General features: G+C 57.2%; 1 protein-coding gene across 1 annotated transcript in view; it reads right to left on the reverse strand.

Annotated features, from left to right (window-relative positions):
- Nucleotides 1-16,071, reverse strand: part of TG (thyroglobulin) — a 231,540-nt gene that overhangs the window by 203,700 nt on the left and 11,769 nt on the right. The window contains exons 6-14 of the mRNA XM_062189445.1: nt 15,758-15,864; nt 15,183-15,326; nt 14,843-15,028; nt 10,375-11,445; nt 9,020-9,607; nt 4,872-5,111; nt 1,730-1,867; nt 1,339-1,416; nt 757-869 (exon numbers count right to left, since the gene is read on the reverse strand). Coding sequence (XP_062045429.1) covers nt 757-869; nt 1,339-1,416; nt 1,730-1,867; nt 4,872-5,111; nt 9,020-9,607; nt 10,375-11,445; nt 14,843-15,028; nt 15,183-15,326; nt 15,758-15,864 — 2,665 coding nt within the window. The remainder of the gene's footprint in view (nt 1-756; nt 870-1,338; nt 1,417-1,729; nt 1,868-4,871; nt 5,112-9,019; nt 9,608-10,374; nt 11,446-14,842; nt 15,029-15,182; nt 15,327-15,757; nt 15,865-16,071) is intronic.

Genomic DNA, 16,071 nt, shown 5'->3' on the forward strand with positions numbered 1-16,071 from the left:
AACATGGGCTAATTGATCCACAACACTCGCTCCGAGCTGGGGTCCTCGCTCATGGCGCCAGACAGTAGCAATACAGGGACCTCCGCCCAGCACTAGATGGTTTTATGAACTTCTACGCTGCTGACTGCGGCTGACCTGCACGAGGTCCCCAGGGGCTAAGCACAACAGGTGGAGGTGTGCCTATCAGGCCTCCTTTAGGGAGAGGAAACCGAGGAGCAGACGTGGCCATCGCTTGGGAAGCAGTGGTTACGCCTCAAGGCACGAGTGCTTTCTCTAAGCACTCTTAATCAGGGTTTCCCGGAATTACGGAGCACTGTGGTCACCCAAGGAGCTGGGGAGGGAAACAGGACAATGTCATCCATTGATGCTGACAACCTGACACGCAGGATGGTGACATGGCCAAGATGACTTCAGGAAAGACATGGTGGCAATGGTGTGCACGCGCACACACACACACACACACAATCTTCAAAGACTTTTCTTGGAAGGTGTTTCTGGAAGGTCTCAATCCTAGCATTAAAGAGGATTATGGCCTGACTTTCGCATTAAAAACAGACCAGAGAACAGAGAAGGTAACTAAGTTGTCCAAGGTCACACAGCCAGAATCCACCAGTTCCAGGAAAAACACCCAGGCCTAGAACTCCCTAGGAGTTTTTAACTAGAGCAAACATATTGGAAACTAGAAAATTTACCTCTGAACACATGGGGTGAGTCCCAGCTTCCCCCATGCCATCTGTCCTGGGCAATCAGACTTACCTCTAGGCAGGTGGGCGTGAAGAGGTCTTTTGGAGAGGGATTCCTGGGGGATGCAGCCTGTTTCCAACCGGAGAGCAGCGCATTGGCCCGAGATCTCTCACAGGTCGTAGGGCCTGGCATGGGAGAGAGGCTGCCTTAATGCCCTGTCTGTGAGAGCCCAGGGCGCCTGGCCTGGCCCAGAGCTTCAGAGCCATGGGTCTGGGTTCACAGAGAGCTGGAACTGCAGGAGAAAGGCAGGCTGAAGTTCAAGGACAATGAGGGTGATGGATGGGCCAGCTTTGCAATGCCACAGGGTCATCATTTATACAGGGCTGGCGTGCAGGTGCGAGGCAGTGTGGGACTCCCAGAATGGCTGGAACTCCCCAGGGAACAGGTGCCCAGGAGGAGAAGGGGGTTCCTCTGCACCTACGGAACTGGGAGCACCAGCTGGGAGAGGCCAAGGTCAGCGTGAGCCTCCCAGCCTGGGGCCAGGGGAAAATCCCTCTGGTTGCAGGCAAGGGCTGGTGTGCAGAGCAGGGCCATGGCTCTAGCCTCGAGTGCCCACTGTCGGGGCAGGTGGACAGTGGAATGGACGCCACTTACACTGAAGGGTCTGCGTGGAGCGGGCAGTCAGCGAGCCAGGCAGGGACTCTCCTTTCCCGTCCACACACCAGCAGTGCCCTAGGAAAGAGCCAGGGCCGGAAGCTCAGGATCTCAGCAGCACCTGCACAATCTCCCATCTGTCCCCTGGTCTAGGCCCTCCCCCTGCCACTGCCCAGTCATAGCTCTTAGCACCCGAGCATCCACCCTCTTGACCTTCAGGCTGGCTGAAGGTCACTGCTCCCTGTATACAGGCCAGAATACTGGAAGCCAGAGAGGCTACAAGGCTTGTCACAGAAGAGTGGCCTGAGAGTCCTGCTCACCCGCCTCGAAGCGGGGGGGGGCTCCTTCCTCCCTTGCCCCCTCACTCCCCCCAGGGTGCTGGCCCCCTCACCTGTCCCAGCGTGGCACTGCACAGGCTCCCAGTTTCCAAGCGCATCGCACTGCGGCACGTAGGGGCCCGGCTGCAGGAGGGAGGGTGCGCCAGCCAAATCACCCAGGGAAGAGCGGCGTCTCTGATAGAAGGCGAAGGCTGCAGCCGGGAGAGAGGACAGAGTGACGGCGGCCCAGTGTGGGCTCTGTCCAGGTAAGGGGGCCTTCGGATTTATCCGATGGATATTTCCACCCAGAACACCACCACGGGGGCTCTTGGAAGGGAGGGGAGGGCCTCGACAGAGTTTGGCACGCCTCTGCCAAACCCCCAAGGTGGAACTGACCGGGCCAGTGTCGGGCTTTCAGAGACGTGAAGGTACAGGGACAGCCGATAAGACTCAGAGGTATCTGTGATGTGCCGGGCACTACCTGGATACGTGCTTTTGTTTCATCCTCACACTAACCCTACCCTACATCCCATGGGATGATGGGATCCTATCATCCCATTCAGCAGACGAGAAAACTGAGGCATAGCTGGATGCAGCGAGCTGGCCAGCTAGGACGTGGAGGGGTTGGCCTTTGAACACAAGAGGCCTGTCTGTGCCTGCTGCCTTGTTCTTTCCTGCCAAACCCTTCCGCTTCAGTTCTTCCGCCCGTCAAAGCTCTGTCGCCCACAGATCTGTCTGAGCCTCCCAGCAGCTCCGACCTTCCGCCAGCTGACGGAAGAGGCTCAGGGAGGGCTGCTGAGGAACTGCTGGTTCCCGCACGAAGGGAGCCGCACCTGCAGCTCCCTCACGCCCTGCCCTGCCCAGCTTCCCCACACGGCATCTTCCGCACCGACACACAGATGCTGTGCTTGCGGATCCTGCTTCAGTCTCTCACCTCCACCAGCTTTTACACTCTGGTGTAGGGATCTCTGTTTTGTACTAAGGAGCCGTGTCTGGCTTATAAGAGCCACTCAGGAAATAGCTGGGAGGGAGGAAGGACGGGGTCGGGAGGGGCGAGGAGGAGGGGAAGGAGAGAAAAGCAGACGGCAGGCGTGCCCACGGCAGGCTGGTCTGGCCTTGCTGCCAACACGGGACCCCTGGCACCCTCCAGTCAGATTGCCCCCACTGCCTCCCTCCTTCCAGGTGTCTATGCCCTGCCCCCGCACTCCCCTGCACTCCTGCTGGAGCTTACAGTGAGGTTGTGGCTCCTCCCAGGGATCTCGGAGGACAGTGACCACGTCTGTGGCCGCCCGCTGGCTGTCACCTGCCACACTCAGGGCACCTCTCCCCAGCTCGCCACCGGTTAGAACCAGGCTTCTTGGCCTCAGAGGGGAGGGCCTGCACACCCCACCCCACAGCTAGGACCTGTCTGGGGACCCGGCACCGGCCACTGAGGCAGCCGGGTACAGTGCACAGGGTTCTGGACTCACATAAGCCTCTGCCTCGGTCCAGGCGCCACAGCCCCTAGCTGTGTGATCATTAGCAATCTGCCCAACCTCTCTGAACCTGAGTGGGTCTCATACTTCCCAGGTGGATGAGTGAGAGGCTCTTGCCAGGCATGGCTGCGTGCTCTGACCCCCAAACCTCTCCTACAGCCTCACTTCGGCCGTCATGTGCTGTTGGCCGAAGATACTTTATTCCCTTCAATGTCTTTCCTGACCTGAGCCCTTAAACCCCACCCCAGACTCTCTGGGAAAACAGCAGCCCTGGCCCTCTGGGCAGCCCCTTCCTCTTTTCTCTACAGCCTCCGATTGCAACATCGAGCGTGGGGCTGGTCACGCAGCCAGCAAACCACCCAGCGTCATGTTCCCACGGCTCCTCCAGCTGTGTCTGCCCACACTCGGCACTGACCTCCCTGACCGAGGTGGTCACAGCCGGAGGGGCTCCAAGCCCACTTTTCTGTTTGATTACCTCCAATCCTGCCCATGCGCCACATTTAAAAATGGTTTCTTGCTAAAAGCAGAAGTCCCCAGGTCCCTGAGGAGCACAGAAAGATGTGCCTGGCCACTGGGCAAGGGTTGAAGGAAGAGGAAGAAAGAGCCAAGAAGCACGAAGGATGGTTAACTAATTACCATCCACTGAACACGCGACGTCAGGTGCTGGGCCAGGCACCGGAGTGATGACAGTAGACATGGCACAGACAAACCTGCTGAGGGGACAGGCGCGAAACAGACAGCACAGGGGAGCTGCTCCCGTGGCTGTAAGAGAACAAAGCCGAGGCAGCAGGCGCCAGCCCAGCGCTGGGAAGGCAGGGAGGCTTGGCCTGCTGGAGGGGATTCTCCCTGATTTGGTGCTGATGTTGTCGGGGGAAGACTGCTTTGCTCTTTTGGGACCCAGATCAAGAAAACTCCAGAGACTCAGCCGAGCCAACCTGGAAGGGTCGAGGAGCTCAGGAGAGGCCCAGCGAGGAAGCACGAGTCCTTGCAAAGTTGGGTGGTCAGCGAGAAAACTCATAGGGGACAGGCCTCTCCTGCCACAGCAGACTGCGGGGTGAGGAGGAGGAATGAGGCCCTGTGAAGCGACAATGTTGGCACCGCCTCCAGCCACCCCTGGGGTCAGCCTGGCAGGGTACAGAGGTGCTAAGAGCACGGGCTTGAGGACCAGAGCGCTGGAATCCCAGCCAGGCTCCGCTGGTTACCACCTGGATGGACTTGGGCACGTGATTCAGCCCCAGACTCGGCCCGCCTGAGGATCCCACAGCTGCTGCCCTGGGGCAGAAGGCTGGGCTCTCAGCTCACTCTGCCCCACGCAGGCAGGAAGCCGTGCCTGTGGCCCAGAGGCCATCACAAGCGTAGCAGCTCCCCCACGTGAGGGTCCTTTGCCCTTGCCCTTTCACAGTGTTTCCAATCCTAGGAAACAGTGGGAAGCACTGGAGCAGACCACAAGGGGCTGGGCTCCTCCCTATTTGCATAAAGACATCTGGCTCCCAGGGGACTGCAGTACAAGTTGGGGGAGCGTGCCCAGGATGGCTCGGCTGGGGAGCCCCGGGCAGACGTGTGTGGTATGCCAGCCAGCTTTGATGGGGCGCACAAAACCGCCTCGCCTCCTCGTTCTCAGGAATTGACCAGGCTGAAGAAACTGAGGCGGCAAAACCCTCAAGATGACTTAGCAGAGGCGAGTTCAGCCCTGGCTTCCCCAAGGAGCCGGAGCAAGAAAGCTCAAGGGCACGGCACTCACTCGACTGAGCCGCCAAGCGGACGGCGTAATCACGCCCACGCAGAGACTTCTCCCAGAATGCCTCGCGGGAAGGATAGAGCAGGGGGAGGCCGAGCTCCTCGTTGGTCAGCCGGATGCCCTTGGCCGCTAGGAAGCTCTCTCCCAGAGGGAACTGAGAACTGTTGGAAGCCGAGACAATCTCTTCCGCTTCCTTCATGAACTGCAGAGCCAGAAGCTTCACTTCCTCACAGGAGCCAGGACCTAGGGGGATAAAAATAGATCACAGATGGATCGCTCAGCACGCATAGCTCCTTCCGCCCTGCTGTGATGCACACACGCACCTGGAAACAAACGTTCTGGTTTGCTGCCACAATTCCATGCGCTCAGCATTTATGGAGGACCTACTGCATACGATTAGCAGTAGCTAACGTTTACTCCCACTAGGCACTGTGCCAAGGAAACCTAGACACACAGGGCAACTTCAGCTGCACAAGAGCCCAGTACGACATTCTCATCCCCATGCCACACAGGTTAAACTGAGGCACACAGAAGCCAAACAGCTTCAAGATGTCCGTGTGTAACTGCTGTGTAACTACTCAATTCCAGCCCAGGCAGTCACACTCTGGCAACAGTGATCTTGCCTAGCTGTCACCAGTGTAAGCATGGACAAATGGAAGGTAGACAGGTGTGTGGACAGATGGGCAGACAGCAAAGGCTGAAAGGAGGCTTGGTGGATTAGTAGCGAGTTACTCTTGTCTCCAGTGTTTAACACAAGGATCACTCATTAGCTGTGTGACAGTGGATAACGTGCCTAACTTGGCTGAGCCTGGCTGTGGAATGGGCACAGCTGGGACACCTCTTCCAGCTGATCACGGGTTTTGTACTGATTCCATGAAACGCTGCAGCGCAAGGGTTTGACACGGCGTCTGGCACATGCTGGCCTTACAACCATCACACTGTCAGAGCCGCCCTAGCCATACGGATTTCCACCAACCACACTGTGAATTCAAAAGCAGACGTGTTGAGTGAATTCTTTTGAGAGTGTAGGATCAGCAGAAACCTTGGCCTTCTGGAATCTGAAGTCATTGTTGTTTTCTTGATCAAGTGGATATCCCAACCAAATCACCTCCACTATTAACCACAGCGGTTTGGGATCCCTGAGACAAAAACTTACATTTGAAAATCGCAACTTGTTCTCCGTTTCTTCTAGGACAAGGTGAAAACTCTTTCACTGGGCACAGGAGCACATTTGAAATCTGGCCCCGATTTACCTTCTGCCGCTCTGTCCGTCCTCCCCACCACTTTTCCCCAAGCCACATCCAACCATGCAGCCTCTTAGACAGCGTCCCTGACTGCCATGTGCTCTTTCCTCTGCCGGAGAGGGCCTGCCGGGACTCTATGACTGGACAAAGACCCCTCCAGACCCACCCCCAGGTTGGTGCCAAGTGGTTACTCCACCCCGTCCCCATGGAGTCCTGTGTGCACACCTGCAGTGGATTACTGCGCTGATAGCTCGACAGCGCCCCCTCTGGCTTCTCAGCTCCTAGAGTCAGATCCCACTCTTCCTATCCACCTATCAGTACTGCACAGAACACACTCCAGGTGGCGCACAAGTGCGTGTTACATAAAGAAAGGAAGGAAAATGTCAGGCCAGAGAGCAGTGTGGTCTCCTGCTCCTAGAAGCCCGAGTCCTCCATCCCAGGCAGGGCTGGGAATGTAGGAAGGTCCTGGTCCTGTCCTCACTGCCCTTTAAGGACTTCCTATGCACCAGGCCTTACTGAGGGCCCCTCCTCTCGCTCACTCCACGGCTGACCAGGACCAGGACTGCAGACAACTCGAGCTCCTCCCTCCGGCCAAGGACTTCTCAGGCTTTCTGGTGGATGAGATTCCGCAGCAAGGATTGTAGAACTGCAGGTTCTGACTCAGCTGCAGGGCAGGGGCCCAGATACCGACTCTAGCTCCTGAGCGAGGGCTGACGCTGCCACACCACTGCTGGAGCAGCAAGGCTCCAAACCAACGACCCCCCATCCACGTCAATGAACAGTCTGAAGCTGCACCCCCAAACATGGGTGTGTATTCATAACACACACACGTGTGCCACTGTAGGAACACACAACGCGCAGCTGCTTTCTCGGCTAGTTCAGCTGTTAACACTTCAAAAAGAGAAATACAAAAGTAAAATACTGAGTACAGGTGGTTAATATTTGCTTCCTAATGCATGACCTTGTGCACCTGGTCCTCTACACAGCCCTGTTACTCAATTAAAAATCCAATATTCTCTAAATCTAGTTCTTATGTTTGTTTATTGTCATCTACTTGAAAGTCAGAGTGGGGTGGGTGGGAAGGGAGATAGCTTCCATCCACTGGTTCACTTTCAAATGCCTGCATCAGCCAGCGATGGGACAGGATGAAAGCAGGAGCCTGGAACTCCACCCAGGTCTCCCATGCATGTGGAAGAGGCCCAAGCACTTGAGCCACCATTTGCTGCTTCCCAGGATGCATTAGGAGGAAGCTGGATTGGAAGTGGAACAGCTGTGACACCAATGCACTCCAATATGGGATGCAAGTGTTCCAAGCGGTGACCTGACCACTGTGCCACAACCCCAACCCCAAACCCAATTCTAACACTCAGCCCAGCATCGAGAGAAAGGCCAATGAGCCTAGTCACTGGGTTACTACCAGGTACTTCAGGTACCAGCAACTCAGACTGCGAAGACTGCATGTAACGGGGAACAAAGTCAGTCTCAGAGCGTCAGAACTTAGAGGGCCATCGCTGGGGAGGAGATCTGAGCGCTGGTTTGGAGAATGTTCCACAGGCCTCGCAATACCAAATGAGAGTTCCTATGTAACAGTCAGAGGGACATCGCGGCCTTGACTCTGGGGGTCCTAGTGCTAGATCTTGGTGTTCAAGTGGACAATCCTAGTAGTAGAGTCTCCAGGCTGTTCAACATGCTCAGGACAGATAAAAACTGCTCAGGGACCAAGCTGTCACCACACAGTCCCGCCACCCAACTTTCTAAACCCAGTGGCTTCCAAAGCCTGAAATGCAGCTAATATAAAAATAGTCTGGTGAGTTGTTATATTATCCTGAAAATAGGCCAGCATTGCAAAAGCAGATTTCATTGAGGCTGAACAGTTACAACATCACCTAACAATACCAGCAGCTTCTGGTTAGATTCTGATTGGGTCATACCAGTGTTGGATCCGGTCTCTCAGACAGCTGGTATGGCTATTTGGGAATAAGGCATTCTAATGTAAGACACTCTAGTGTCAGCTTTATTCTATTTTTGCCTTCTATAAATCTGCTACCACAACGCAGACCTTAGACTTCCATCTGCAGCTCTCCAATCCCTCCCTTAATTAGATCCCTCCACGCCAGTTAAGGCTCAGTAGGTGGTCTTTTCCTCATGCCCTTAGCACGCAGGTGCATTCTGCTTGTTTAATCCAGCGGTACACCTAACGCATGAGATTACTACAGCATTGCCATAGGAGGACAGGGCCAGGACCCATCCACTCCTGGCCTTCATTGCTCTTAAGATGATGTTGGGGCTGGCGCTGTGGCACAGTGGATGAAGCTGCTGCCTGTAGTGCTGGCATCCCATAAGGACGCCAGTTCAAGACCCGACTGCTCCTCTCCCGATCCAGCTCTGCTATGCCCTGGGGAAGCAGTAGAAGATGGCCCAAGTCTTTAGGCCCCTGAACCTGTGTGGGAGACCCAGAAGAAGCTCCTGGCTCCCGGCTTCCGATCAGCACAGCTCTGGCCATTGCAGCCAATTGGGGAGTGAACCAGCGGATGGAAGACCTTACTCTGTCTCTCTGCCTCTCCTTCTCTCTGTGTGTAACTCCGACTTTCAAATAAAATAAATAAATCTTTAAAAAAATAGACAATGCTAGGCGCACATAAGATCTGCAGCAAAAATCAAAAGCACTGACCTAACCAATCGTGAAGATTTTAAAGATGTCTTCCTTATGTCAACCTTGTCAACACCTGCCCATCTGCCTGGGGGCCAGTCCCGCGCCCTCTCTGAGCCTGGATTCTCCCACCCACGTGCCGAAGCGATGTCCTTGGCTACCTTTGACCTCCAGCCCCCCTCAGACACACAGTACCCTCCCACGAGACGTCTGCTTTTAAACCACACAGGCTCAGTTCTTCACATGAGTTAACTCACATGCCGGGACCTCGCTCGGCTCAGCCCGTGTTCCCTCCAGTTCTCGACCGTCCTCATCCACACACCAGCAGCTGCGAAGGTTCAAGTGCGCCAGCGGCTCGCTGAAGTCCGAGTAGGGCCCTGGGTAGCGGCTGAGCTGACCATCTAGTATCTGCCAGAAGAGATAGGGCTGCAGGAGAACGTTCTCCCCGGGCTGAGTCGGCTTCCCTTCCAGCACTGCCAGGGGGACATCTTGCACGGAAGGGTACTGAGCCAGCACCGGGAAGACGCCTTGCTGGCCAGCCTCATAGAGACGTTGAAGAAAGAGATGGAAGTTTCCGGAAGCTGCTTCTCTGTAGCTCGTGGTCTTCATCAGCAGCTCAGCAAGGGTCAGCTCCTGGCCTTCAGCGTTCTGAGCCCGCCACTGTTCATACCACTCAAAGACCTGCTCGGGGGGCCCATCGCACTGCACTCGGCTCCACTCCCCGTCGGCACGGCACTGCGGCACGTGGATGCTGGAGAGAGCGGCTGATGTGCTGGAGTTGGCCAGCAGGGCCTGCACCGCCCTGAGGAAAGCTCGCTCGGCCTGCAGCTGGCAGGGGGTGGGGCCTGGGGAGGAACAGTGAATGGGTATTTCAGCTTGAGAAATGTAAAATGCTGGCAAAAACCAAAATGAAACCACTTTATTGTCAACCCCCATCTAAAACCTAACACAGCCACAGAAATACCATCCACCTTAAACGTGCGAATACTGTCTAGACAGAGGGCACCCCATGAGCACCTGCTGACTGGCAATACAGAAATGTACGTAGCAGTTCTTTTAGACCCTATAGATCTTATTCACACCTTGGAATAATGACCATTATCCAAGTTTTCCTGGCGAATTTTTCATTTAAGTAGCTAATTTTTTTTTTTCTTTTTGACAGGCAGAGTGGACAGTGAGAGAGAGACAGAGAGAAAGGTCTTCCTTTTGCCGTTGGTTCACCCTCCAATGGCCGCCGCGGTAGGTGTGCTGCGGCCGGCGCACCGCGCTGTTCCGATGGCAGGAGCCAGGTGCTTATCCTGGTCTCCCATGGGGTGCAGGGCCCAAGGACTTGGGCCATCCTCCACTGCACTCCCTGGCCACAGCAGAGAGCTGGCCTGGAAGAGGGGCAACCGGGACAGGATCGGTGCCCCAACCGGGACTAGAACCTGGTGTGCCGGCGCCGCAAGGCGGAGGATTAGCCTAGTGAGCCGCGGCGCCAGCCTTAAGTAGCTAATTTTGTCATGAACTGAAGTTTGGGCTTCAGCCATGGCTGGGTTCATGGTTCTGCAATGCATTGGGTCAAGGCCTAGATGCTGCAAGCATCTATAAACGGAGCACCCAACAGACTTACACTGCCGGAGGTTGCCAATTGCACTCTGTGTCCCAGGAATAGCCTGGCCCTCGGCATCAACACAGTAGCACTCCGTGTCGAAGCACTGCACAGGGAGGAAAAGTCCCTCGCTGGTGCAAGAAGGGATGGGCAAGCTGGACCCAACAGGCTGGCTGCCCACGAGGCTTTGCATGCGAGCCCTTTGCTTTTCACACTCCGTGGGGCACCTCGGTGGTCCACCTCTCACTCTCGAGCCAGGAAGTTCTTTGCCCCCCGAGTCCACACACCAGCACTCTCCAGCAAAACACTGGACATCCGCATAGCTTCCTTCTGCCGTGCACGCTGGGACAAAAAGCCCTCCGGGCGCCTGCTTGCAGGTTTGGTTGCTGAGTACCATTTCCACCACATCACCTAAATCCCTGGCTACGTCTTCCGGTACGGAAATAGCGTGCTGCAAGAAGAGGAGGAATTCAGGGCGCTCCAGGAGGGAAGCCAGGAACTTCAGGGCCTTTTGGTTCTCTTCCAAGTTGACTTCAGAGCCAAAGCTGCCCACAATGGGCTCATTCATAGCAACACCCTGTGGCCAGGCTTTGGGAGGTCCTGCGGTCGCACTGGACTCCAATACAGCCCCTCCGTTCTGGAAGCCTGGCAGTCCGAGTTGCTGGAAAAACCGACTGAAGTTGAAAGTGCCTCTCGTGCCAAGAGCACCAGACATGTTAAACTGGCCAAGGTTCTCCAAAAATTTCCCTCCAAAGAGGTTCTGCTGCAGTCGCTTTGGGTTGGTGGTAAACCGAAGGGCGAGGCGAGCCAGCTCTCCAGAGGGAAAAACCGCTCGGATGGCATCTTTGAGGAGACTTTGAGAGACGGCAGATGCTGGCTCCTGCCCTTCCACCATGGGGCGGAGAAGCCCAGAGTCCACAAAGAGCTCCTTGATCGCGGGTGGGCAGGACGCGGCAGAGCCGGCCACTCCTGGAGGGACCTGTCCTTCTCCTGGCGCTGAGTCCAAGTCGCGCTGGCCGAGGTAGCCTGGAGCCCCATAGTAGAGTCTGGACAGGGCCCGCTGCCTTTCTGAGGCACAAGCCTGGTTTTCAGCTGCACAGAACAGAATCAAGGAGGAGAGGTGCTTTCACATCACAGACGATCCTGAGCCGTCCCCTCAGGCCTCTCCTGGCGTCAGAGGCCAACAGACCCCACCCAGACCAGTGACCCTGTTGGGCCACTTTGCTCTCTGTACTTCGCCATCTTCCCTTCCCTATGCTCTGCCTCGGCTTCCACGGGGCGCTGGGCCCTTCCTAGAGCAAGTCTCGTGATGCTGGCTCACTCTGGGGAAATGTGATCAAAGTGTCTATGGGACTGGGTCAACAGTGCCCCCCCCCCCAAAAAAAAAAAAAGAAATTAATGTCTACCCAGAACCTGAAAACATGAGCTTACTTAGAAACAGGATCTTGGCGGGTGTAATGGACTGAAGATGGTGTCACACCAACTTAGAGTGGGCCCTAAGCCTAAGGATGGTGTTCTTCTAAGAGGGTCGTGTGAAGGCACAGAAAGACGCCCAGGAGAAGGCTGTGCCGGACAGAGGCACACATTCAGAGTGACGTAGCCACAAGGCAAGGAGCCCCAGGGGACCCTGCTATTTGTGTTTCCTACGCTGGGAAGTTTTTCCCTAGAACGTGATATATAATATAAGAAATAGACTATTTCCTATGAAATAACACCAGGATGCTCACATGGTAAACATATTTCACGCACTGTCTTGGGATTCCTGACTTGGCCTTGGAATCATGGAACGAACGCTAGGTTAGACTACGATAAAACTCTAAGAAGGCCTGCTTTCTGCCTTTGTGGTTTCCAGTCTCTCTGAATCTAGCCAGCTTACCCGAGCTGGAAGACTGAGAGAGCACTGCCTCCCCTTGTCCTCCTCCTTCCCAGCTGTCTGCTAAGACAGAATGGGCTCCTACATAGTTAAACAGGGGTCAACCCAGTCAACCCCACGCACAGTCAGGTCATTCTAGAACCACCCTGCAAGGGGCCTCCCCGGGATGGGTGGCGTAAGCTCCAAATGCCAAGTGGCTATCTCAGTCACTTCCTTTTTCCTCCTAAAACCACACATCTTACGGGAGCTTTCAGACCACCCATTCTCTCCTCAGCTTTTTAAGATAATTCTTTTCCTCTGAATTCACATGGATGCCAAAAAAGGAAGTCAGCCAATGTCCCTGCGCCACCAGGCAGCAGAGACAGAACTGGAACCTGTAGTGTGTGCATGTGTAGAGGGGGAGACTGGCAGCCTCAGATCCCATAGCCCACCCTCTACCAGGGCATGGCTTCCTCCGATGGATGTTACTGGAAGGTTTGGAAGAAATGAAGCTCACTGCTCTGCGTATCCCCCTTGGCGATGAAGAGCTTCCTCCTTCCATACATTGTTATGTGGGGCTACCCAGGCAGAGCAAGTCAGGCAGTATTTCCCCTGGCATGCGTTTCCACAGACAGAACTGCTGCGCCAGAGAGCGAGTCGCAACCCATGGCCTGCCCTGCACTGGACGGTGCTGCTGTTTTTAACTGCAAGCCATCAGTCCTTATTCCCATCTGGAAACAAGGGCACAACATTCTCTAGGTTTTAACAGGACTGAAATATGACTGCAAACACCCTCGGGGCGGGGCTTCCTAGCCTGCTTTTCCAACCTTCTTACAGAAAGAACACCACCAAACTCAAAATACTAAGTTGGAGACGGTGAATGATGTAACAGGAATTATGGAATGAATGTCAGCACAAACTATTTTAAAACTATGAAAAGACCGGTATTCCTCTTTTCACGGTGTCAGATCTTCCTGAACCTAGCCAGTTTATGCGAGTCGGGAGAGCTCCTGGGTTCTCCCCTCTCTCTCACCCTTGCCTCGCAAGAAGTTTTCAAGTTCACACCCTTCTCCACACCCTCTTAGTACTGGGCTGAACAGTGTCCCCTCAAAGTCCACATCCCTCCTGGAGCCACAGAGTGTAACCTTATTTAGCAAGCCATCATAGAATTAGCTGATGAGGTCCCAGCGGAAGGGGGTGGTGGTGCTTAAACCAACACTAGTGCTCCTGTTAGTAGAGCAGACAGAGGGAAGCCAGCCACGTGACAATGGAGGCACTGGGTGGCGACGTGCATGGCAAGACAAAGAACACCAAGGACTGCCGGCAGCCAGCAAGTTGGGAAGGGGCAAGAAACGCACTGCTCGCCTTCAGGGGGCGCGGCCCGGCTGACACCTTGACCTTGGAGTCCCAGACCCCGGACGAGCCAGTGCCTTCCGACTGCTCTAAGCTGTGCAGTTCCTGCTGATTGCTTAGGGCAGCCTCAGGAAACTCTCTCAGTCCCCACCATCTCCCGTCAAGACAGCGTGACGCGGACACTTCCGACCGGTGCTAGTCTAATGCTGCTCGCCATCTCCTCTCCAAACCCATCCCGGTACCTCCGCACGTCTCCCCTGACCTCTGGGATGCAGCCGCAGAGCCCTCGTCCTCAGAGAGATGCACACGCTCCCCCGGGCGAAACTGAACAGCGCCCCGGACCCACACTGCAGGCTTTTTGTTCTTCTGTGTCAACCTGCAGGTGGAGTACCCGTCTCCCTCCCAAGGCCTATTATCCATGCTGTTACGACGCTGCGGTTGCGGTTGCGGTTGCGCTCTTGCTCTCTCTCCCTCTCCCTCCCCTTCCCTCTCCCCCCTCCCCCTCCTTCTCTTTCTTCCTCCCCCTCCCTCTCCCTCTCCCCCTCCCTCTGCCTCCCCCTCTCACTCCTCCTCCCTTTCTCTCTCTCCCTCCCCCTCCCTTTCCCCCTCCCTCCCTCTCTCCCCCTCCTCTCCCTCTCCCTCCCCCTCTCTCCCTCTCCCTCCCCCTCCCTCCCCCTCCCGCCCTCTCTATCTCTTTCCCTCTCCCTCCCTCTATCCCTCCCCCTCCCTCCCCCTCCCTTCCTCTCTCTCTCCCTCTCCCTCCCTCTCTCTCCCTCCCCCTCCCTTCCTCTCTCTATCTCCCTCCCTCTCTCTCTCCCCCTCCTCCCCCTCCGCCTCTCTCTCTCCCTCCCCCTCCTCTCCCTCCCTCCCTCCCCCTCCTCTCCCTCCCTCTCTCCCCCTCCTCTCCCTCTCCCCCCCCCCGCCCTACTTCCCACTGCAGGAGACGTCACTGTGGAAGGCTCCAATCACATGTCACCTGCGCACGACGCCGGGTGAGGGCCCTCCTCAGCCCTGGCGGGCGGACTGCACACCTGCCCCTCGCTCCGCACACGCGGCTGCCCGCACCCACTTCCCTCAGCGCACGGCGCCCCTCGGTTCTCCCTGCTCGGTCTCCCTCCCGATCTCCCAGAGGAACCCCCGTGCCTGACACGAGGCAAGAGGCCTTCCGGAAACTAACTCGGAGATGGTCTTGGGTCACGCGCACCTGCCAGGGCGAGGAGGGGGCAGGCCGCCGGCAGAGGCCTGGGGGGTCCGGAAGCCCCCACCCCACCCCGGGACACCTACCGCAAGACGGCGGCCGCCCCTGGCGCCGCGAGCCCGGGCGCTCCTGCCCGCGGGCATCCACACACCAGCACGGCCCTCCGGTCTGGCACTGCACCGCCTCGTAGGCCCCGCCGCGGCCACAGCGCGGGACGTAGTTGTGCCCGAAGCTGGCTGCCGTAAAGCGCTCCACCTCACAGCGCGTGGGGCCTGGAAGAAATCCGGCCGTAAAGCACGCCTGCCGTGCTCCCGGCGTGCCTTGCGGCTCGCACGCCCCTCCGGCCCTGCAGCCACGCGGGCCGTGGCGACTTCGAGCCGCCGAGGGCGTGGGGCCCGCGCGGCCGCGGGCAGCGCCTTAACTCACATCGGAACCGGCCGGAGACGACGAACTGCACCGCCAGGAAGCGCCTCTGCAGGATCCGGTACAGGGTGGTGTCGGCGAAGGTGGAAGCAGGGTCCAGGCCAGCGAAAATGGTGTCGTAGATTTCATCCAGTAGGAGCTCCAAGCCTGCGCAAGCACAGCCGGCAGGTCAGCGACGGCCGCTCCGACAGGGCGCCGACCCCGCAGAGCCAACGGCAGCGGGAGGCACAGGGCCTTCCCCGCCGCAGCTCTGCACCAGGCCTGAACGGCACTGGAGCGTCGCGAGTCAGGGCTGCCGGCTGTGTAAGGTTGTGCAGGTTGTGCACGGCACAAGGGGGCACCCCGGAGACGCTGGAATCCATGCGTCTGCCCACCACGGGGTGCCACGTTGCAGTATGCACCGAGACGCAGATGGGCTGGTAGCAGCTGCGTTCAGAACCCCTTATGGTCAGGTGGGCCGAGGCCATGCCCTCCTTGACCCTGCAGCAGCCTGGCAGGCCTCCCCATGCAGCCCCTGGTGATCCCTGCCTCCCAGGTGGCGATGCTTCGGCTCTCGCCCCCGCAGAGCTCGCGCTCACCTGTCTCAGCCAGCTCCCGCCCTTGGCTGTCGGCGCAGTAACAATACCCGGACACCTCGGGGAACCTGCCCCGGAACGCGCTGAAGGTCACGAACGCGGCTGGGAACCTGAGAATGAGATCCGGGCACTGCCTCGTCCAAGCCTTCCCAGGCTCTTCCGGTGCCCACGGACGTGGCCGAGCCCCAGCCACGGGAAGGGGACCCACGCCTGTCCGAGCCCCACGCCTCTCAGCTGGCCTTCCTAGGCCACAGCGAGCCTGGATCTTGTGGCACAGAGCTGCCCTTAGCGGTCACCTAGCAAGCGCTGTCCCTTAG

This window comes from Lepus europaeus, chromosome 4, assembly GCF_033115175.1.
Source record: "Lepus europaeus isolate LE1 chromosome 4, mLepTim1.pri, whole genome shotgun sequence".
NCBI lineage: Eukaryota > Metazoa > Chordata > Mammalia > Lagomorpha > Leporidae > Lepus > Lepus europaeus.